Genomic DNA, 24,641 nt, shown 5'->3' with positions numbered 1-24,641 from the left:
ATTTTCCAGAACAAATGCATTTTCATTATGCCGTGTCTCCTTGGGGAGCACCAATTATACTGATGACAGAATACACTTTGTTTTATAGGAGGCTTGGGGTTGCCTTGTTCCTTATCTCAGGCACCTAGGCGCCTCAAAGGTCACTTGTCATTAAACGGTAATCTATGTCTTGAGATAACTCACTACCTAAACTATGTCTCAAGTGATTTCACGTAATTAAAAACACCAATAAAAACTCGCTCCCCAAATAGGAACCCGCCATTTAGAAAAGACGCTCCGTTTTTTAATGAAATAAATGTTGGCTTCTCTCCAAAGCCTATAAATGCTTTAAATATTTGCTCAGCCACTGAAGAGCTAAAAGAAATTTATTGAAGCAATAATTGAATAATAAGCAATAATGCAGAAACAAAAAAAAATTGCCGTGCTCCTTAAACATATTCCAATCAACATTTACAGCAGACACTTTGCATAGCAAGTAAGCCACCAAAGACCCAGCCAGCTCCAATTCTTGCATTTTTCCTCTTTTTTTTTTTTTGTTCTTGCTGTTGTTCTCTAAATTTTCCATGAGTTAGTAGCAAACTCAGAATTAAAATCAAAAGAAGTTGTTTGGGCTATTTTTTTTTTAAGATATAATTTCACACTCCCCCACCCTTGCTTTGCTGTCAAGTGTCCGACCCTGGTTTGATAATCTCATTTCCTGAGAATCAAAAAGCTGGAAATTTAAGCTTCCTAGAGTGTTAATTGCGGCCCTGCTCCATTGCTAATCAAAAAATTGGATGTTTTGCATGAAAATGCTTCTCTAATTAATTCTCAGTCATAAATCACCCTGGTTTTAATAACCCCTCCTTGATTGGATAGCCTTTGAAGAGACAGTGCAGCTAATCTGCTAAAGTAGGAGGGGGTGGGGAAAAAAAACGCAGGCAGAGGAAATAATAAGTGGGCTTACAAGGTATGAACTGGATGATTGCATGAATACCGTCAAACCAAAACAGTGAGTCCTTTTCCCGGACTTGCATGCCTCACCCTGCACACCCCAGGAAAATAAACCATGAAATGAGGCATCAGGAACAAAGGCGACTGTCACGGAGGTCAGGCATCCATGAGTCAAATCTTTTCACCCTCCTCCCATAAAACAGCCATCCCAATCATTTTTTTTAAAAGAGGTGCCCCATGACATTTCTTTTCCTAGGAACTGGAGATGTAGCAATGTCCACTTGTCACTCTGTCTATTTTAATAAGACGGAGCTTTGCTCTTCCCTTCCCTGGGCTTCTGACTGACAATATATTATCATACAGCCCCCTAAGAGGTGCTGAACTGAATTTTCATTATCCAAAATGTCAAGATTCGTTTTTGTCACCAGAGAACACAGCTGGTCTACACCGGCAGCCCTTTGATTAATTCAAATGGAACAAGTCACCTATACATAACTTCATTTTCCCTAGAACAGGTCTCGCATTCTGCAAGTTTTAATTTACAGCTTGTCAGTTTAAGATACCATTTGCTGCCATGGTTGCACTCAAAGAAAAATAGAAAGTCTTAATTAGCAGCACTTTGCATTAGTCCAGTGATTACTAATAAGGCAACAATGGGGATTTTTTAGCTTCAAAGCAAGGACTTGCTTCGAGTCCAATCACTACCATTTCATAGCCCTCGGAAGAGGGCTAGTGCTGTAGAGATATACAGGTGTATTTAGGAAGCACCATTTTTAGCATATCCATGAATATATACGTGGCTTTCCAGTTGATTTATAAAATAATTGTCTCTGTACTTAAACACTTCAGAGAGGTAGATTGTTTAAAAGCTATTCCAAGAGAAATGACAGAACAACAGGTTAAGACTACAAGAGTAAAAGGATGTGAGATTTATTCTAACTTGAGTATGTAATGCTCAAATCTACAACTGCATTAAAGGCTTCTAAATCAGGAAGGTATCACATTAAAAGTACACGGGCCAACAATGAGACACCACTAAACACCTTTTACTATGTCTGAAATTTAAAAGGTAAATAATACCAAGAGCTGACATATGCCGCTGGTGAGAATATAACATAATCACCTCACTTTAGAAAACCCATCAGTTCAAAAACATTAAATTCTGAGCATGAAAAGCTTTCTAACTGTGTGCCTCACAGCGACTCAATTTAAAAAAAAAAGTTCAATATACAACTAGCTTATAATCCAGAAATCCCACTCCAATTATCCCTAAGAACAGAAAATATATGAGCCACATTAAAATTTCTCCATTAATACTTAGAGTTATTTACAATAACCAAAAACTGGACACAAACCAAATATACAACAACTGAAAAGATAAGCAATATGGTATTACAAGCATTATAATATGGTATGTAATACAATATGGTAATATGGTATTGTAATACAATATGGTATTACAATGGGGTGCCATAGCTAGTGTGGTATATCCATACAAAACACAATGATTTAAAAAATATTTATCTTTTGCATGTAAATACCATTTACATTTACATATGGCATTTACAATACTATTGTCATATGGTATTATAATACAATATGGTATTACAATGGGGCACCATAGCTAGTAAGGTATAGCCATACAAAACACAATTATTTAAAAATTATTTACCTTGTTTTGTTTTGTTTTTTTGCTTTTTGGGTCACACCCAGTGATGCTCAGGGATTGCTCCTGGCTCTGCATTAAGGAATTACTCCTGGCGGTGCTCAGGGGACCATATGGGATGCCGGGGGAGGGAACCCACTTGACCGCATGCAAGGCAGGTAAACATCCTACTTGCTGTACTATTGCTCTGTCCCCTTACCAATTTCTTTAAAATAAATAAATAAATAAATAACCATTGGTGGTAGGAAATGTACACCAGTGAAGGGCCAGGGGCTGGAACACTGTATGACTGAATCCCAACCATGAACAACTTTATAATGTGTATCTCACAGTGATTCAATTAAAGTAAATAAATAAACAAGGTAGAGGAAAAAGAACTACTGATGTATACCACAATGTGGTTGATGCTTTAATCATTGTGCTGAATGGGAGGGTCAGTCATGAAATCATACACTGATTATTCCATTTTGATTTTTAAAAAAATGAGAAAATGCAAGCTAGTCTGTGACAGAAAATCGTTTCATGGCTAACTAGGGCTGAGAGTGGAGGAGACCCACTTTTAAAAGGGCAGAAGGAAACTCTTGAGTGATAAAAATGCTCTCAATCTTTATTGCAATGTTTTCAAAACTGTACATATCTATGAAAACTCATCCAATTATGCATTGTAAATGAACATGGCATACTGTATACTGTATGTCAATCATCTCACTCACCATTCCACATGCCAGTTGTCTGCAAACCCTTTACAACAAAACTCTATTACATTAATTGCCCCCATTTTATCATTTATCAATTATATGAGTTTGGCCAAAATACTTAACCTCTATGAGTCATGATTTTCTTAGCATTAACATATAAAATTCTGGGATTTCAACAAAAATTACATCTGCATTCAAAAAATACGTCATCTCCGCAACTTCATCCTCTTATCTAAATATTATCTAAATTCTAAAATAAAATTTGACCTATTTTCACATGTATTTCTGATATATTCATAATTGCCCCCTAGCATTCTTAACAGAATTGGAAAATGCCCAATATTTGGAGCATAAACTAAGCTTCTTGCTAGTTTGCCATTTGGTTAATGTGTACAACAGAATATCTTTTCATTTGAAAAAATACATATATACATATATATATACATCATCATCATTCATCATCATCATCATCATCCCATTGATCATCAATCTCTTGAGCGGTCTCAGTAATCTCTCCATTCATCCTATCCCTGATCTTAGGAGCCTCTCTCCACTGGGCCCTTCCAATGATGCCACATTGGAGGCTCTCTCAGGGTCAGGGGAATGAGACCCAACTTGTTACTGGCTTTGGCATATGAATACAGTATGGGAAGCTTGCGAGGCTCTCCCATGTGGGCAGGAAACTCTCAGCAGCTTGCCAGTTTCTCCCAGAGAGAGAAGTAGTAGGTTAGAAGATATCGTGCAGCCGCAAACGAGCTTCTGGGAGCTTGCTTTTAAGTCTCTGGATGTTGGCCATTGATGGGATTACACGCACCTGGGTTCCTCTGCCAGTACCTTCATGCGTGAGGCTTGTCCAATTGTGTGGAGAGGGGCCTTGAGCATGGCTGTGGCTAGGTTCCAGAGGTCTTCAGCCACCGGGAGCTCTGCTCGGGGTGGGGAGGGAAGCTGGAGCCCATCCCCTCTGAGGGGTCCTGGGGAAGACAGCCAGGCGTGCGGGCAAGAGACTCTCTGCGCTCTTTCACACGGGCCTCCAGGCCACAGCAGCCAGGGACCAGTTGAGCTGCCCCACCTACCCTCCCCCAGCTGCGCCATGGTTATATATGTACATACATATATATAATTTATTGAGCAATTACTCTCTATTAGTCACTGGACTAGAGGCTTGGTATATAAACAAAACTGATTCACCTGGTCTCTGATTATAAGGAACGAAAAAAAAAAAAAGCAATTTACACAAACAACAAAATCTTGAAAAATCATGCATACTACGTGTTACAGATCATGGGAATTGATTAATCAAATCTTCAGGAAATTTTAAAAAGACAAGTTTACACAAATATGTTCCTCAAGAACATAATGGTAAAGAGGACAGATAATACTTTATGAACATTTTGTTTTTTTAATGCTGACCAACAGATGAGTGACGTGGTACCAAGGACTGAACGTGGGAGCTTGTGCAAGGCTTTACACTCCAGCCCTTTGAGTTCCCTAGCTCCGGCCTCTAGCCCTGATGTTCAAGTTTAAACATTGGGAAGTCAGGGCTGGAGCGATAGCACAGCAAGTAGGGCATTTGCCTTGCACACAGCTGACCCAGGTTCGATTCCTCCATCCTATATGGTCCCCTGAGCATGGCCAGGAGCAATTCCTGAGTGCAGAGCCAGGAATAACCCCTGAGCATCACCAGGTGTGACCCAAAAACAAACAAACAAACAAAAAATTGGTAAGTCAACAGAGCTCTTCAATGGAACTGGGCACACTGATGGAAAAGCAGGTTTTATGGGGGCAGCGGAAGGGGAGAGCGTGACTTTGAGGTGAACCAGAGTGAGTGACACGAGGCAGCCCTGAGAGGTCACAGAAACTGACCTCCTCAGTTGTGATGGGCTTTGATGTTACAACACCAATCCCGCTACTTGAGTGACTTTCTGTTCACGTTTTCCCCCTTTTTCCTATCATCCCGCAGCCCGGCCCCTGGCAGGCACATGATAGTGTGTCTTATATTGCTTGTTAAAACCAAACGGCTGACAGAACCATTAAAAATACTTCAGGAAAAAAAAAAAGAAACTATTCTTTATTACAGGTTACCATGATAATATTTTTATTATGTGTCAATTATAAATACTCTCACAACGCTTCTACACTACGAAGCCCTCAGCCTCACAGCAAACCCACCAGCCCTCCGTTTCTCCAATGCCAGGACGCCAGATCTCTCTCAGCTTCCCAACCTAAAGTGGGAGAAAAGTGGACGGAGGGGGAGCAACTGTAAGACTGACTACCGGGTAAATTTGGGGTAAGAAGGAAAAATATGGTTATTTCCCCCTTGCTTACCATTTGAGAGCTCTCCTAACAACATAGTGTGAGGAATATTGAAAGTCTCCAAGGAAGAACTTTGAGGAGGAGGATGTGACATATTAATAATGTTCCACTGAGGTAAAACAAGTTATCACAAATTGAGATTAAATTAAATTGAGCTTAGCACCTTAGTTTCTCAGGGTGGTACGCATAGACACCTGTTGAGTTGGGTTCTGTGTTCCAGGTCTCATTAGGGTGCAATCAGGATGCCAGGCAGGACCACAACACTATCTGAGGCTGGGGGTCCTCTTCCGAGTCCATAAGACCATGGGCAGAACACTGTCGTACACCAATTTTTGGCTTCTAAGAGTTTATCCCTGCTTTGTGTCCTGGCACTGAGCCCTACCAGGAACTGACCCCAGGGCGTTATATAAGCAAGGAAGCGCTCTACCCACTGAGTCACATCCCTTGCCCCCTCACTGATCTTGTTTTCAAGGACCACCTCTCAACTTAGCTCCACTGACAATACTCATTTCAGATCTCTGTCAGCTCCACTTTGAGGATGAGTGGTTGGCACATCACGAGTTAGGAGGATGACTTTTTCTTGTTGTGTTTTATTTTCCCAAGTAGCACAGAAGTGATTTCAAACAAGCGGCTCTTAGGAGGAAGGTATAATGACAGTATACAAAACATTGCCAAAAAGATCAGATGTAGTGAATGCATACAGAGAAGGAGTCTCCTGTCTATCTTAACAACGTGTTTGCCATAAAGTAATGATTTGAAATTACTGTGTAGCAAAATCCAGAGTTAGATATTGAAGATCAAAATAATTTTGAAGCGGCACGGCATTATTGCCATGGACACTTTAGTCTGGAGTAGATGCGTGCTCGGAAGGACAGATCACCTGGGAGTCGCTAAGTGCCGCCCTCTGGGTTAGAGACAGATGTGAATGTCACTCAGAAGGTCACAGTCTACGCCACTTAACAACATGAGGCGGAACAATTCACTGAGGTAAACACATTTTCTCACCATTCTCTTTAGCAACAAGGGCTGTTGTCAAAGAAGAAAGCAACTAAAAGAAATAAAATAAAACCAAGATTTTCTGAGGACTATGCTGAGATTCTACTTGAATGTCCTTGTCCATTGGCGTGATTATGACGCATGTGTCCTCTTTTGGAAGAGCTAAGTTGGATGGTGGGAGGAGGGGGGCTAGAAAGAGTTAACATATACTGGGTATTTAATGGGCACCAGGCACAGTTTTAAACATTTTATAAGCATTCATCCTGGCAATGGCCTATGAGGCAAGTCTGTTATATTTAACAGCGACAATGAAACTGACACACAAAGTAGGCGATTTGCTCAAAGTAAAACAGGTTAGGAAGTCTGACTCGAGAGATCACATTCTCAACTTCAGATGTGTGAAAGGAACAGTGAAAGGAATAGTAGCACTGTAGCACTGTCATCCCGTGGCTCATAGATTTGCTTGAGCGGGCACCAGTAACAATCTCCATTGTGAAACTTGTAGTTACTGTCTTTGGCATATTGAATATGCCACGGGGAGCTTCTCAGGCTCTGCCATGCGGGCGAGATACTCTCGATAGCTTGCCGGACTCTCTGAGAGGGACGGAGGGATAGAACCCAGGTCGGCCGCATGCAAGGCTAACTCCCTACCCGCTGTGCTATCACTAGAACAGGGATTGGAAAACTGACTGAGACTCAAAGACAAGTCACAAACCTCATTTAACTTCTCATTACAGCTGAGAAAACCAATTGAGTGACTCATACAAAATGATAGAGCAATGTATTAAAAAAATAAAAGAAAAATGGACAAAAGATTGACTTTTAAGCTAAAATACAGATATATATATATGTAATTTTAGTTAGGTAATATGGTTACAACGTGTTTATATTTATGGTTTTGATGATACCACACCACTCACCACCACTAAAGTGCCTGAGACCCTCCATCAACAAAAAAACTCATTTTAATAGTAACAGGCACAGGATACATCTTGGAATAAAGATGAAAGAATTCACATTCTTCATCAAATACATGAGTACTGAAATCAAAATCAGATCAAAGTCTAGAAAGGAGGAAGCAATAACTGCATTATGAATTACTGGGTTTCGGGGGGAAGCAAAAACGCTCCCAACCGAACACTTTGGAGGCAGATGGAATAACAGGGAAGGGGAATCCAAACTGCTAAAGAGGAAGCTCAAAATTGATTTGCTAGATGGGTATGATTGCACTTGGCTGGATCAGATTCAATTTAAAAACTGAAAAAGTAACTTTTTAAAAAATAGAGGTGCCAAGGGCCTACCCAATACCTGCTAAGAGTTCCTCCTCGTTGCCGTCCTGACAATGCTGTGAGCAACACGACCCAGTCCTGACTGAAAACTGGAGCTGAGCCAACAGGCCTATGCCTAGCTCCAGCCCCTCCCAGCATCACCACGTCCAACTCATCTACCTCCATGTTAGCTTTTGGTTCTGTTCTCACGACTCACCGCCGTGGCTGAGCCTTCCAGAAAGCAGGCACAATCATCTAAAAATTCTCACCTGAAAACAGAGCTCAACTCAGCCCCATCATCAACGATCTGAGCACACTCGATTGTAGGGTAACACTGGGCTTGTCCTTTCAGCCTTTCTGCAGGGAACTTAGGTTTATCTGGTTATACCCATCACAGTGCTCCGGAGTCACTCCCATTCCTTTGTTTATCTGTAAATTCTTCTCTGTGCCCTCCTCCCTAACCAGTGAATCACCTTTTCCCTAATCAGATTCTGTTAGCTTGTAAGATCAGATACTTCTAAGGACACTGAACTTGTATTGTAAGTTATGTCTTCTGCATAGTTTATCTTAAAGCAAGCATAGTTTTCCTTTCTGTATAGACACAGGGAGTCAGTTAATATTATGCTCTTGTAACTTGGGGATTAATTGACTCTGAATAATATTTACTCCTGGGCATCTGCTTTCTCAACTCAGTTGCCCTTAGTTCCTAGCACCCCCAAAACAGGGTCTCGACAAGAGACTGAATGGACCCAGGGTAAGCTGTGCGCTACCCTGACATAAAAATGGGCCAGCCCAAAGCACTGCAATACTGAACTGTAAGTTGAGAGCATGGTCATGGACAAATGCTGTCATGATCCAAAAGTAATGACGAGATTAGGACCCTGCTAGGGTTAGGAAGACTAACCTGGTCTGAGAACTGTGGTCTGGAATATATAGGTTTGGAATATATATTGAGATGTCCTCAGGAAGAACGAAACTTTTAAGTTTGATATATCTCTTACTGTGCTCATAAAGAATGACAATGCTAGAGAGTATCACTGTATCACTGTCATCCCGTTGCTCATTGATTTGCTTGAGCAGGCACCAGTGACGTCTCCATTGTGAGACTTGCTGTTACTGTTTTTGGCATATTGAATACTCCACGGGTAGGTTGCCAGGCTCTGCCATGCGGGTGAGATACTCTTGGTAGCTTGCCGGGCTCTTTGAGACGGGCAGAGGAATCAAACCAGGATCGGCGAGTGCAAGGCAAATGCTCTACCCGCTGTGCTATCGCTCCAGCCCTCTGCTAGAGAGTAAACTATGCAAAAGACATAACTTACAATATAAGAAGAGTTTACAAATAAACAAAGGAATGGGAGCACTGTGATGGGTGTAACCCAATAAAACTAAGTTTCCTGTGGCAAGGCTGAAAGGACAAACCCAATGTTATCCTACACTCTATGTTCACTCTGCAACTTGCAAAAGACTTTCTCTCAAGTTGGATTTGACCATGTCCCTCTTGTGTTCTCAAGCCTCAGTGGACTCCTTAACACTCATGGGACCAACACCAGGGTGGCCAGCCATCCTATCAGGTCCTGTCAGATGTGTCCTGGCTCTTCCAGCAGCTGCCACCTTCTCCACACACTTTTGTTTTTCAACCAAAAGAAAATACCCAAAGATCCCATTGGAGACCTCACACCTCTCTCACCATTCATGCTGCGAATATCCATTCCCTAGCTAACTCTTAGTCTTTCCAACGCCCACATAAAGCTCCCTCCTTTGAACATTCTCTACAACAACCCACAGAAACTGCACTGTTCTCTTCCCCAAGCTCCTCTAAATACTGATGATGCACATTCAGGCTCTAACTTTTGAGCAATATATCTCTGCCTTTCAAAGAGCCAAAACCTCTGTGTGCAGATGTCCCAGAAATACAACCTACAATACAGCTGGCCTAGAAATTTGACTGTAAGATGTCAACAGACACTTACATTAATCCGAAGAAGGCGGCAATGTAAATGTCGCTAACTTCACTACACCAATGAGTAGTCGAGGGCTCAGAAAGGTCAAGTGACTAGCCCAGTGAAAGCAGGATGAGTTAGAGGGACTCAGTCCACTGAGCCATGACACTTCCCGAGCTCCTGAGAGCACAAACCGCAGCACCAACATCCCACATATGAACATCACTAACCAACTGAACAGGGATATGTAAATTAGCTAACTGGTGCTGAAATCAGACATTAATGTGCAAACAAACAGGGACTTACTTGAGCTAAGTGGGCATGAATATGCAAATGAACTGGCTGCAATTCAGTAGATGTCATCACAATTCTAGGAAAGAACATCCTATATTATGACTATTACAATATTCATGTAGCATTCATACACACTACCATATATTACTATAATATGAGCTGTTCAAGTTGAAAACTGTGGCAAAGCCAAAAGTAACTGGATGCAAATTTTCCTCCCCCACCACAACTGCCAGCTGGAAAAGCAGATCTGAGCACACAGAACTCCACAATCTCCACGCAGAACCAAGCTGCCCTGTGCGGTCCAGAATGAAGAAGGTGTCGGGGAATCAGGAGAGGCCAGGCCTTCCCCCAGGCCTTGGAAATGCTGTCCAGCCCCGCCCCCAGCATGCCCCATCTGACATCACTCACTGTAAGAGTGGCATTTCAAAATCCACGCTGAAAATCCAGCCAGTGAGTTAGCATTTGCTCAACTTATAAGAATGCCCTTAATTTTCCTGTCACCACCCATCCACCATGAGTTCGGACGTCTTCCTAATCTCTGTATTGTTAGGATGAATATGAGCCAAGCCTCCTCATGATGGGCTTGGTGGCCTGTCTAACATCACTGCTTCTTAGAGGTTAAAGCAGTGAAGGCAAATGGACTCCCTCCACGGATACTGGTACAGGGTTCATGTGAAGCAACTCATGCTAATGGAGAAACGCCGATGCCTTCACTTAGCCAGGCCGGGCCTGTTGGATGTGCATCTGGGCACATCCAACAGCGAAACAGAAAATAATGGAAAAAAAATAGGAAACAGAGCAGAATCGCTGTGACCCTACTTCCTCTAGGTTCTGCCGCGCAGGATGGGGAAGAGGAAAGTGGTAGAAGCCCTCTCTGACCCCCCAAGTTCTCTTCTCATGAACAATGGGTAGAAGTGCCCACCCTTTCTAGATCTGGAAAGCTTCTGTTTACCCTATACCAGCAGCTCGGTCCTTAAATATTTATGAAGGCCTTCCTGCCTTCCCTCGCACTCCTGCGAGCATCTCAGTCATGCAGAAACCCAGCGCCACCAGAATACACGGTAACAACTCTGGGAGCCCTGGCTTGCACACAGCTTCCCCCTCCATGTGCTTCTTTCTCAATGGCGGCGGGAGTCCAAGGGTGCGTGGAGGGCCAGGGCGGAAGCTTCTCCCCTTCCCACTCACTCTCCTACGGAGGGGAGTAAGTCGGGCAGCTGGGGGATCGTACTCCAGTGTGCCCGGGGTCGACTGGCCAGGACCCCGACATCTGGCGCCCGAACAGGCACAGCGTGGACGTGGACAGCGAGGACAGCACTGGAGCAAGGTATGACCCCCTGATCGCCCCGAATCCATGCAGTGAAATAGGTGACTGCATCGGAGATACCCGGCTGGTAATTCAGGTAGGGGAATGACCAGGCGCTCAGGCTCTGCCCCCTGATAGTAAGGCAGACTCTCAGAAGAGTCCTCCTTGAGTCAGGGCTGTTTTGGTCAGTTCCCACTTCTGATTTCACTTCTCCCCCGGTCTATGGGGTGCCTAGCATCTATCCCTTTTTATTTATTTATTTTTTTTGGCGTCTTGCCTCATTCTTTCTGTGTGTTTTTTCGACCTCTGTGTTCTTTCTTCTGTCTCGGTGGTCTTTTAGCGGAACCATCATCTATCCTGACCTTCTCAGCCCCACTAAACATCATGGGCAGCTCCATTCAGAAGGTGCCTCACCCAGGTCTGAAAGCTTTTATGTTATTTGCTAAAAAGCCAGGGGCTAGGATTTTCTGAGGATGGGGCATTTAAGATTTGGAGTGCTATCCTTGACGTGGCTCCTTGGGTTACTCCCGTGGAGCTCTTCTCGTGGGACACCTGGGATCAGGTAGAAAAGCTTGTTGTAGAACGGGCCGAAAAGATAGGCAAGGGGCCCCCGCCAGGTTTGTATGCGGCAGTGGCAGCCCTAAAGGCATGCTTCCAGGAGGAGAGAGAGTGTGTCTCTCCCGGTACTAGGCAGGCAGCCGTTTCAAGGTCACCCTTTATCGATAGGATACAGAGGATGGAATAGCTGAGGAGATTTGGGGGGAAAGCAGACCTGAATCCTCATCTAGTTGTACTCCCCCTTCTCCCTATCTGATGGCTGAATGAATAAGTGGAACTAATTTTTTTTAAGAGGTTGCAAGTCATCATTTGCATGGTGACTGGGATCACTTCTCGGGAGCTGCTCAGGCTGGCGTGTAGTGTGAAGTGTACGCACTGGAGAGGGACCAGTGCCCGGACCAACCAGCGTCCCCCGCCTCAAGCCTGCCAGGCTCTCCCACACGGCTCAGTCACCACTGGCATGTTCTCAGGGAAGAGATGAAGCTGAACGAACTGGAACAATTTGGAAAAATGAACCCATTTAATGTAAATTCGGTTCACAAAAAGGAGAACGCCAATGAAGACAAAGATAGGGTGCGCTCAGTAACAATCTTGGCGAAAGAATATCCTCATTGCCTAAACGATTTTAAATAATGCATTAGCCTGTTCATGACCTAAGGAAAGCAAATTTATTACTCAGTTACAGTTAAAGAAAAAAATAAAGAAATTAGCATGCACACGAATTCTATTAGGATGTAATCATAAGGCAAAGCTTACGTTCAAATGTAGGTTCGATCTTGTTTAAAAGCAGAAATGTAAGCATACTGAAAGAAGAGAAAGCAACATTATTCTAGAACCTTAAACAGAAGACATAACTATGAAAGATTCAGGTTATTTTAAAATAATTATATGTACTTGAAGAAAGGAAAAATATATACCTTTTTATATCCTCTGCATATCATAACATAATTATTAACAAGTCATTACGCAAACTTTAACGATTATAATTTTTTAAAACAGTTTTTAGGGTATAAGTGATTTTTTTTTTCATTTAAAGCTATAGAACAAATATGTGGCGGCAATATAAAATTGCTCTAAACCAAGTTTACATAGAGTTCAGCGAGGTGTTAAATAATGCAGTCACTATTGTCAACATGTCCCCCGAAATGTGTGCACAAACAGAATTCTACTTTTACTGAGCTATGAGAGAAAAGCTTGATATTGAATAGACTTGTTATAAATTCTTCATAAAAAAAAGGATAATCAACTCAATTGTTAATCTACTTCAAACACTGCTTTACCTTAAGGCAAGTCACCTCCACGAACATTAATTACATACATGATCATTAAGTATTCACAACCCCAGTGACCAACAACCCATTAGAGAGAAGCGTTCAGAAAGCTCAGGTCAGGTCAATGTAAGCGCCTACTGTCCCTGGTGCCAGGCCTTCCATATTTACTATGTAAAGCAAATTCTCTCAGAGAAGTCAATTCTCAAGTGGCTGGAGCTTTACAGAATATTTTAATGTCAGAGCTATGGAAATTCCACTCATTAAACTAATGGGAATAAAAATAGCACTCTGACGGCAATAGTATTGAGTATCAACAGAAGTAAAATGTTGCCCCAAGACAAAAAAAAAAAAACTAATGAAAACTGAATATACATTTCTGCTTGGATCAATGACAACATACTCTCACCCGTTCATGAGTCCCAGTTACCCTGAAAAATGAACAAAAGCAAGTCACAGGATGGCTGCTCTGTTTCTTCAAGCTCCCACAAGCGCTTCTCAAATAAGAAGACCCAAGCATCAGAGATGCTACTGAGGACAGACGTCTTCCTCGTCAGAGTCTTTAAGAGTCTGTTTCAAGTCCAACGCCCGTCCAGGCACCTGGAATGCGCCTGGAATGAATGGGGTCTGCGAATTTTGACCTTCTCGGGCAAGTGTAGAAAATTAACGAGTTAATAAGATATGTGCACACTAACGGTGGTACTGAGGAATGCTCAGCAAGTCATTTTGTATACACGAATGTGTGGAGGGCGGTGGGACCCTGGGAAGATGAGGACCCAGTGATAGGCAGGAGTTCGAGACCTTGGCACCATCCACACCAGAGCCCACCACAAAGCTTGGCTTTGCAGCTATCGTGGCAGAGCCTACAGAGTGGGAACAGGAAAGTTCCAGGGTCTGAGCCATGACTGACCCCCCCCAACCAACACTCTGAGAAGACTATAAAAAAAATGAACAAATGGGAGGATAAATTAGAAGCTGCTGCCCAGCCTGCAGGGAACAAAGGAAGAAAACAGCAAAGACTGCGTCTGCCATGGTAGAGGCCAGAGGGGGTTTCACCAACAACAGAAGACTGGAGGGAGAAGAAACGGAAGCCTCCCAAGCAGACACAGGTTCCCCAAATCCACGCGGGCACGTCTGGCACGGCATCACCTTCCTTTAGACCACTGACTCGTAGGTAGCCTAACTTTTTCAGTTTTAATATCTAACTTTAGTCACAAAATCCTCCCCAAAGTCATCGAGGCTGGAAAACAGCCCAACTTTTCAAATGTCAAAATCGAGGGAGGCTAGGACGAAATAACCCAAGAGTCTGATATTTTTTCCTTACCCCTCGTGAGATGTGTTATTCATTAGTTATCTTATACAACGAAGGCACCGAGCGTTTCAAAACCATGGGGAGTCTATGAGTAATACAGGCACACAGATGCAAGTTAAATTTCTACCTGTTTATCTCCACACACTTGGAAAGAACATCCCGTATCCTTGGCCCAAGTACCAACAGCCGACTAAGGAATGAACCATCTATACCGGAACAACAAGAGCCCGGTGAGGTGGGCGGATAATACCGAAGACATCTCATGTTTCTGTCTGGTTTAGTTGGGTGGGGCTTGGGGGCCACATCCAGCTCAGGGTTTACTCCTGTCTCTGTGCTCAGGGACCACTGCAGGCAGACATAGGGGACCGTATGGGTATCCGGGAATCGAACCCAGAACTGTGGCATGCAAAGCAAACACCCTACCCACTGGACTATCTCTTTGGCCCCAAGATATCTCAGTTTTTATTCTCTTTTATTTCTCAGTTTTTATCCTCTTTTATTTCTCTTGTGTGTTCTTTGGTTGAGTAATATTTTTAATTGCATGACAATTGATGGTGCTGGCAGCTTCACTTTCCTTTTTTTATTTATTTATTTTTTTTTTGCTTTTTGGGTCACACCCAGTGATGCTCAGGGGTTACTCCTGGCTTTGCACTCAGGAATTATTCCTGGCGGTGCCTGGGGGACCATATGGGATGCCGGGGATAGAACCCGGGTTGGCCGCGTGCAAGGTAAACACCCTACCCGCTGTGCTATCGCTCCGGCCACTCCTTTTTTATTTTTTAAGTGAACTTTTGATGGTCTTTCAGGTGAAAGTTCTTTACTTCTTCCCTGCCACAGAAGTTGATCTTCTGAAGCCAACTGGGGAAACCAAGACTGCAACTACATAGAGTTAAAAGACAAAAGTCCTCTGCCAGTCTCTTCAGATTGACTAACGGTCAATTATGCCTTATCAAGGATAAGCAGAAATGAAGTGTTCACTTGGTCCTTGGATGATCAGATGAAAAGACTGAAAAAGAAAGACCCTTTTTCATAAAAAAGTAGCTGTGATTTCCTTCCTTCCATCCTATGGAAAGGTTACAATCCTTCATCAGAGAAAAGAATGAAACAAAATCAGAGAAATGAATGAATTAAAATTCCCTGAATGAAAATTCTGGGAAAAAGCAATGGTACAGCATTCCCAAATGAAACATTACCAAACTTTACTTAAAAAAAAAAAAATCAGTTGACCTATTCTTTCACCAAGCATGCGGTGCAAGTATTTTTCATACTTTCAGCATCTTTAATGATCATGAATGTCATATGTTTGCTAACTACTTCCCTCCCTTGTAACCAAAAAACAAATCTCCCTATTTTGCTGGGCACAGCTAAGTAAAACAAACTATTGCTTAGACATTTCAATTAACTTGCCAAAGGACGAAAAAGTTCCTAGTGAGATTGTAGCGATTCTTCAATTATCCATCCTCACAGAATAAAATTCCTCTGCAACTTAGTGGGATTTTTAAATACTTTTCTATTAAATATGGCAATGTTGGCCTAGGCCAGGCAGCTCAAGGGTACCATTTCTACTTAGTAAGCTGGATAGAACTGCAAAGAGGAAGAGTTTATGTAAGTGCAACCTCTGCCTCATCTTAAATTTCAAGATGGTAACCATGAATCCGATAAAGGCTGTGAGCTGCCCCCAAACCCGCTGGAGCCCTCTTCACCTTTCAAAGGTCATCTCTCTGTCCTGTGGCCAATTTCCATTCTCCTCACTTGTTCTATCACTGAGGAAACCAAGATTTATGGGAAATTTGTTGTACAGGCCCAAATGATAGGTAAAGCTAAAGTAAATAGCATTTCCCGCACGGAATTTACAGTTTATTGCAGAGGCAAAATAGGTTTTAATCCAAAAAATAGTGTGAAGGTGCAGATAAAGGGAATCTTACATATGTGAGCAGACAGTTGAGGCCACAACCCCACAAAAGGCTGAGAGTGAGCAGAGTGAGTATGCACGAGGATGTGTAAGGATGCATGCATGCGTACATACATGTGTGTGAGAATGCATGTGCACATGTGTATGCATGGGTGAATGCATGGGTGTGTGTGTGTGTGTGTGTGAATGTGCGTAAGCAAGGACAAGAAGGGGGACCAGCAGGGAGGTATCATCAATTTTCTTTTTTTTTAATTAATTTATTCTTTTATTGAATCACCATGTGGAAAGTTACAAAGCTTTCAGGTTTAAATCTCAGTCATACAATGCTCAAGCACCCATCCCTTCACCAATGCACATATTCCACCACCAAGAATCACAGTATACCTCCCCCCTCCCCACCCACCTCCCAAGTATCATCAATTTTCATCAAAAATATCTCCTATCCATCACTGAGAAAACAAACCCATCTTTCTAAAACAATTTAAACAAAATAAAACAAAACAAAACTCCCTCTCTTCAATTCCTGTAGCGATCTTCTGTAAATCACCTTAAATTTTGTTTGTTTCTATGCCACACCTGGCTGTGCTCAGGGGTTACTCCAGGTTGGGTTCGGTGGATCATAAAGGATGCAGCGGACCGAACCTGGGCCGCCCACAAGCAAATCAAGGACCCTACCCACTGCACTACCACTCTGGCCCTGCACATCACCCTAGCTCTAAGCCTTTACCTCCAGATACTGTTGCGCTACCTCATGCCTTACTTTCAGAACCTGACGTCAAGCCTTGACCTTTACTCCCTGAACCCAACTTTCATCCCTTCCAATACCCACATTGCCTCCAAAACTCTTTTTTTCACTCGACTTCATTTACCAGGAGCATCATCTTTTGTCACAAAAAAAAAAAAAAGAAATACCTGGACTTGATAGTTTTTAGTTTAATGACGTTTGCTTATAATTCATTTTTTAAATATTGTCTCATCCAGACTAGAGCTCTTTCATAACCACCGATCAGGCATCCTGTGCATCCAAGTCATACTGTTCAGAACAGAAAGTTCTAAATAACCCTCCCCTTTAAATAATCACAGAGAGGCTAAATCTACCCCTTTGCAAACATCAGGGATTCCTACCATACTCCAGAAGGCATTGAAAACTGGGAAGCGTGACAGGAGGGGGGGACGGAGGATGCCCTGCCCTTAGACCCCGCCTGAATTCCCACCTGCCATCTCCAAGCAGGAAGAGATCCGCCTCGTCTCCTCTGGCCGTGAGGTCTGGCTTGCACGGCAGTGGGTCTAGAGACCCTGTGGCCACTGGCATCACCTCAGCAGCTCGGGGGCAGATGGGGCGGGGACAGTGAGAGGAGAAAGGGAATATCCAGCCCGTTGCTGTTCTCCTCAGAGAATCGTGTGAACGCGGACCACAGACTGACTCACTCCAAACACTCCGGGTCTCCCTCCGGGACAACAGACTCCTCCTGCGGAGACGTCCGGTTACTCACCTTGAAGTTCTCCGCTCCGGCTGTAGAGCTCCCTCCGCTGCTCCCGCAAGTAGGCGCTCATGCTGATGGCATGCGACGAGGACTCGAACCTGCAGCGAGACACGCGGAGGACAGCCATCAGGGGCAGTGCCCCGCTCTGGACTCTCCAGAGACGGTGCAGTCTAGTCGGGGTGATGCTCCCGCAGGCCACACTGGCTGGCCCCAACAGGCCCAGGGCCAGCCACCCAGAACCCCGCGTAAGAATATCCCTGGCCCAACTGCTCTACCACAGACTCAGAAACTTCCCCTCCTTTCCCGGGTCAGTGAGGACCAGCCTGATGTGTCCCAGCCTGCGGCCTCCAGGTTACCATGATCCTTTTGCCCAGCACAAGAATATTCTCCAAAGTTAATCTGCCTTTTCGACTCTGCGGCCCCAAGGCCACCCAAGCCGGCCAGGTGGCAGTCATATGCACCAGTCCCCCTGGGCAGACGACCTGTCTGTCCAACTCACCTGGTGCAAGGGCAGAGAGCAGCGTCAGTACAAAGGGGGTGCGGGACTAGGGGGTCAGCACACAGGGCATGACAGGTTAGGGGCTAAGACAAAGAACACAGTAAGGGGAGGGAACTAACACAGAGAACATGCTAGAAACACCGTGAAACAATGGCGAGAAGGAAGCCCGGGGTCTCTGATGTCTCCTCCAAAGCCCCCCATAAGCCGCTGAGTTTTCACCTGCCCCCCTTCCTCAGTGCCCTCAAAAGCACTGAGCACAGGGCGCTGGTTTCTAACAATCCAGAAACCGGTTCCAGGGGCTTGTGGTAAAGAACGGGACTGAAGAAGCTAACGCTGGGAAGGAGGGATCTCCCCTCCAAACACGAAAACAAACAAACAAAATCACTGTCTTAGGAGAAACCTGCAGGCCAGGGGAGAAAACAAACAGGGAAAACGCTGGCGGAGGCAAGGAGCAAATCCTTTGAGGTGAGTGCGGAGAAATTCCTTTTCAAGCCTGAGCTTTGCAAATCCAAACAGCAAGCAGAGGACAGGAGAACTCCTCCCAGAAAGGCCTGGCAGGAAGGGCTCAGCAGCCCCAGGATGAAAGAACAGCAGGGAGAAGGGGGGGATGGAGGGGGCGGCATCAGTGTCTGGCCTGGGGGGTGGGGTGGGGTACCATCATGTTCTGAATGACGCCTCCTCTAGTTTTCCTGCCTGCGACAGGATGGATCCCAAGACGACTTTCCTGCCGTCTGAGGGTATCACTTGGGCACTTCCTCCTCTCCCTGTACCCTGCGAGGGACTAAGAGGCCACTGATAGCCAGGAGGCCAGGGAAGCCTTGCAGTACGTCAAATGTGCCACCTGCCAGTCCCATGCAAAGGGGCTGCGGCCCTCGAGGTGGCAGCACCCTGAGGGCGACTGATCAGAAATAGCAAGGGCGGGGCAGGGGGGACCCAACAAACTCAGCAAAGAATCTCAAGGTGCCCATTACTGAGGAGAGAGAGCTTCAACCCACGGAGCCCTGGCTTGGGGCAATGAACGAGACCAATAAAGTCCTTCATGGGCGTGTTAGTGAAGCAAGAGTCCAGGGTCACCGAAACGGTGATCCTTTATAACCTGATACTTAGTTTTTGCTACGTGGGGAATGCTTTGGATGTGTGCCACAAGTCACAGGCTGCTCTCACTTTACAGTAGGAGCCCAGCCCCCACTCAGACCCCCTGCTTCTACAGCCAAAGATGCAGGGGGCCCCCGAAGAAGCAACACCTGCTCCGGCTCACTCAGCTCATTAACAGGAGAACCAGGACGAGAAACGGGCAAATCGGAGCAGCGGGCTCCAAATCGGAAAGTGTGTGTGTGGGGGGGAGGGCGTCCCGTGAACTTTTCCTACCGTGCAACAATGAAGGTGTGTCACTCGCTAAGTGTCCACATTCATTTCCAACAATTTCTGTATTTTTCCAATGCCGCAATGTCGGGATTCGCTAAGTGCTGAGAAAATATGTATGTGGTGTGAGGCGGAAAATTGGGATGGTGGAGAGCATGGAATCGATTTGATTTCTGCAATACATCTGGATTTAGAATGCAGTTACTGCAATACATCTGGATTTAGAATGCAGTTACGGGTGGGGTGGAGGTGCAGGAGGCTCCAGGCAGAGAGTCCTAGTCCCCACTGATCCTTGCCTCCTCTCTCCCCTCTCTTTGCACTCAGCTCCCTGGCTCAGGGAGAACAGCTCCCAGTCTGTTACCCAAATTGAACTTGGACTTGTCAGACACCATCACTTCAGTCGGCTTTCCCCTGTGACAGACTGGGCACAGACCACAACCTGAAGCCCCCAGGAAAGCTTGCAAGGTAGCCTCTTCACCAGCAGAGAGTGGCACGGGAATAATCAATAGCTAATTATTAGCTTTTAGAAGAGGGTGGAGTCACTTTGGAATGCAGTTCAGCAGCACCTAGCAAATCATGGTCTTACCCTATGATTCAATAAACAAGCTTCTAGGAATTTATCCAAATGAGCTATATCTAGACAAAACCTCCACCTGAAAATTTATAACAGCTTTATTCATAATTGCTAGCTGTTGGAACTAATCAAGATGTTTGCCAAGAGTTAAATGGGAAAAAAAAATAGTTGTGGTACATCTTCACCATGGAATACTACTTGAGGGGGATAAAGAGTTGTTCGAACAAAGCACAGAAAGGACTCTAGATACTGTGACTCCCAGTGGAACGCATTCTGGAAAAGGTAAGCCATAGAGACAATCAAACGATCAAGGACTGCCAGATGTTTGGGATAAAGAAAAGAAGGAGGAATGAAAGATGAGAAATAGAGAATGTTTAGGGCCATGAGACCATTATCACAGTACTATAAAGGTGAACAGATGGTAATCCAAAACCCACAGCACTGAATAACTCAGAGTGTGAATCCTCATGTAATTACTGGGTTAATAATAAAGTTAATAATTCTTTTTTTTTTTTTTTTTTTTTTTGCTTTTTGGGTCACACCTGGCGGTACACAGGGGATACTCCTGGCTCCGCACTCAGGAATCACTCCTGGCGGTGCTCAGGGGACCATATGGGATGCTGGGAATCAAACCCGGGTCGACCGCGTGCAAGGCAAATGCCCTACCCGCTGTGCTCCAGCCCCAAAGTTAATAATGTTAAATACAGTTAATAATGGTGACTCAAGATTAGTTTACCACCACATAATGGAAGATTTCAATAACCGGGGAAACTAATTTAGAAGGGGGAAATTAGGCAAGTCTGTGCTGTTCTGGAAGACTAAAACTATGACCCAAACCAGAACCTGGATGTGAGAGATAGTCAAGGAGGTAGGATGCTTGCTGGTAGCTGATCCCCTTTGATCCTGGTATGGATGTTGCTTCCAGAGCACTGCCAGTGATCACTCCTGAGCGCTGAGCCAGGAATAGCTCTGGAGCACAGCTGGGTGTAAGCCAAAACCAAATAATAAAAATAACAAAACCAAATAAAATCTACTAATTAAAAATAAAAATAGATAAACAGGAAGAATCAGACCCTTCTTCCTTGAAATCACCTAGAACTGAAAACAGGAAAATGGACAAGGGCCAGGAGCTACATGGCTCTGCCTGGTAAAAGAAGAAACCCTTAATATTCACCTGAGTACTGTGAGAGAAAAACTTTGCACAGCTGGATTTACTTCTTTTGAAGCGCTGTGTTACATGCAGACTTAAATGCCTTAACTGTTTCTTGAGTGCACCGCAGCCAGCACATGCACTAAACACAGTGGGTTTTATTCCGGTGAGGGCACAACAAACTTCTGTGGACCACAACATAAAGGAAGCGTGGAAACCACTGAATGATGATGAACTGTAGGAACCCGTGATAAAAAAAAAAAAATCTCAAACAAATCAATGAAAGACACGGGAGCTTCAACTACTCGAAACAAATGAAGTCAAAGTATTGCCATGATCCACCCATAGCTACTTTGTGCTGAACTTCTCAGGTACAGACTTCTACCGTGTATCAGTGTATCACTGTCATCCCGTGGATTTACTCGAGCAGGCACCAGTAACGTCTCTATTACACTCAGCCCTGAGATTTTAGCAGCCTCTCCTTACTCGTCTTCCCCAACAATTGGAGGTCCTTTCAGGGTCAGGGGAATGAGACCTATCGTTACTGTTTGTGGCATATCAAATACGCCACAGGTAGCTTGCCAGGCTCTGCCATGCAAGCGGGATACTCTCAGTAGCTTGCCGGGCTCTCCAAGAGGTATGTATATATCTTTTACTATATTTTGGGATATGAATACGCCATGGGGGGCTTGCAAGGCTCTCCCGTGTAGGCAATAGACTCTTGGTAGCTTGTCAGGTTCTGCAAGAAGGAGAACAAGGCTATTGGATGTGGCTTCCGGGATCTTAGTCTTATAGTCTCTGGATGTTGGCCGTTGGTAGGATTACACGGGGCCGGGGGCAGTTTGTGAATGTGGCTGCCAGACTACTGGAAAATGGGGGGACTGGATGGAGAAGACTTCTACCATCACTCTTAAATCTTCAAGAGAATGCAAAGATCCGACCAAGATTTAAGGCTTCTTCTACCGGAAGATACAGGAATTTACGTAAGTCCCTTAATCTGTCTGTGTTTCACTTTCTTAACAAGTGAAAGAGGGTGAAACTGACAGCTACACTTATGAGTGTGTTGTAGTAGGTAAATGAGATCCTCCATGGAGATGGTTAATGTCTGGCGAGTGTTAAGTATTAGCCACTAGTGCTGCTGCTAAAATCTGACAGAATCTGAATTGACTATGTTTGAGATTCGTTCGAGAAGATCCTGTACCTAAGTCAGTTTCCAGTGCTTAAAAAGTACTCTATTACTCACAACTACTGTTATTGTTATTAATTTTAATAATAACATTAATATGGTTAGAAGCTACCAAGTGACATCCACTGAGGACACGTGGCCTGCCGGGGTTAATGAAGACAGTAATTAGGAAAAGAAGAATTTCCAGATTGTTTCTTTATTAAATCAAATAAAATCCAGTACGACCCAGCCAGGAAGATTTCATAACTTTATTAACAAAGGTTATTTCATGACACTTGGGGCATTTTCAAAGGCTGCAGTATTTCATTTCCTTTCATTTATAAAATTCCCCAGAAACAACGGGAACTTTTCATTCTCCTTCATTTTTACAGAGAACTCACCAGAAACAAAATTCTGGAAAATTTTACTCAAAGTTCTAGGTAGTCCAGTTAAGTTCCAAAATAGTCATCTCTGGGGCTAGAGAGATAGCACAGCGGGTAGGGCGTTTGCCTTGCACGCAGCCAACCCGGGTTCAAATCCCAGCATCCCATAGGGTCCCCTGAGCACGGCCAGGGGTAATCCCTGAGTGCAGAGCCAGGAGTAACCCCTGTGCATCGCCAAAAAGCATAGTCATCTCTGCTTATATAAAACAGAAGTATATAAAATTGGATATATCTGTAACATACATATGTCATAACCTCCACATCACTCGGCTTTCAATGAAGCAAAAGGCCATTCAACTGGGATCAAACATTCCTCCACCCGCTCTGTCTCACTGACAGGAAGACACTTACTTGAAAAGAGAATTTTTGGGCCGTTGAGGTTTCTTCTTGGCAAAAAAGGCTGCAAATTCTCGTCCAGTGCTAGCATAACTTAGCTGAGTTGATGGTTCAGAGGCAGTACGAGTATTTTTCATGTCCAAGTACTCGGTCAACAGCATCTGTGCAATCACATAAAGAGTTTAATACACACACTGGTGTTGTGCTAATAAGGAACAGCGAGTGAAAAACAAAAAATCTAATTCTAAAAGCTTTTTCCCGACATTCAGAAATGGAGCCTCCCATTTGTTGTTCAGACTCTAGTTGCAGATCTGAGGAAAGATTCCCTATAGACACAAAGTCATCTGATCTACTACTTCTGAAACTAGGGGCATTTGAACATGGGAGCAAAGACATTTTCAGACACACTAGCAGAGAGAGAGAGAGAGAGAGAGAGAGAGAGAGAGAGAGAGAGAGAGTGTGTGTGTGTGTGTGTGTGTGTAGCAGGTAAAGGAGGGTGGCAGGGGGTGGAATCCCAGGTCAGTCCAGAGATACAGACCTGTCTTCCACACATCCGACCCAGGTTTCATCTCCGGTGCCCCATATGGTCCCCTGAGTCTGCCAGGAGTGATTCTTAGCTCAAGGTCAGGAGTAAGGCTTGAACAATACTTGATGTGTGACCCCAAAACAGAACAAAAGAAGTCCCCATTGCAGGAAAAAAAAATGTAGATCCAGAAAAGAATAGAAATCATATCAGTTCCTGAGAGTCACCACTGGACTTACTTCATGTGCAACAATTCATCTCTACACTATTCACCGTCCCTGTCACTGTCATCCCGTTGCTCATCGATTTGCTCGAGCAGGCACCAGTAACATCTCCATTGTGAGACTTGTTGTTACTGTTTTAGGCATATTGAATACGACGCTGGGAGCTTGCCAGGCTCTGCCATGCAGGCGGGATACTCTCGGTAGCTTGCCAGGCTCTCCAAGAGGGATGGAGGAATGAACCCAGGTCTGCATGCAAGGCAAGGCGAATGCCCTACCCGCTGCACTATCTCACTATCACTCCAGCTCACACTATTCACTACACTGACTGTTTTAAGATAATCAAGTGGTCTGTTAGGTGTATGTAAGCAGTTCTATCCATGACTAAACAAAAGCTTTTCAGGGACCCTCTGTACTTTTGGT

At 44.2% G+C, this 24,641-nt stretch overlaps 1 protein-coding gene across 2 annotated transcripts in view; it reads right to left on the bottom strand.

The window, feature by feature from the left end:
- The window catches only part of EXOC4 (exocyst complex component 4), an 858,640-nt gene that overhangs the window by 598,074 nt on the left and 235,925 nt on the right, over positions 1-24,641 (bottom strand). For both annotated transcript variants that reach the window (XM_004608252.3, XM_055133914.1), the window contains exons 8-9: positions 23,490-23,635; positions 17,955-18,043 (exon numbers count right to left, since the gene is read on the bottom strand). In XM_004608252.3, coding sequence (XP_004608309.1) covers positions 17,955-18,043; positions 23,490-23,635 — 235 coding nt within the window. The remainder of the gene's footprint in view (positions 1-17,954; positions 18,044-23,489; positions 23,636-24,641) is intronic.

This window comes from Sorex araneus, chromosome 1 (genome assembly GCF_027595985.1).
Source record: "Sorex araneus isolate mSorAra2 chromosome 1, mSorAra2.pri, whole genome shotgun sequence".
Classification (NCBI taxonomy): Eukaryota; Metazoa; Chordata; class Mammalia; order Eulipotyphla; family Soricidae; genus Sorex; species Sorex araneus.
This window is presented reverse-complemented; position numbering and strand designations above follow the sequence as displayed.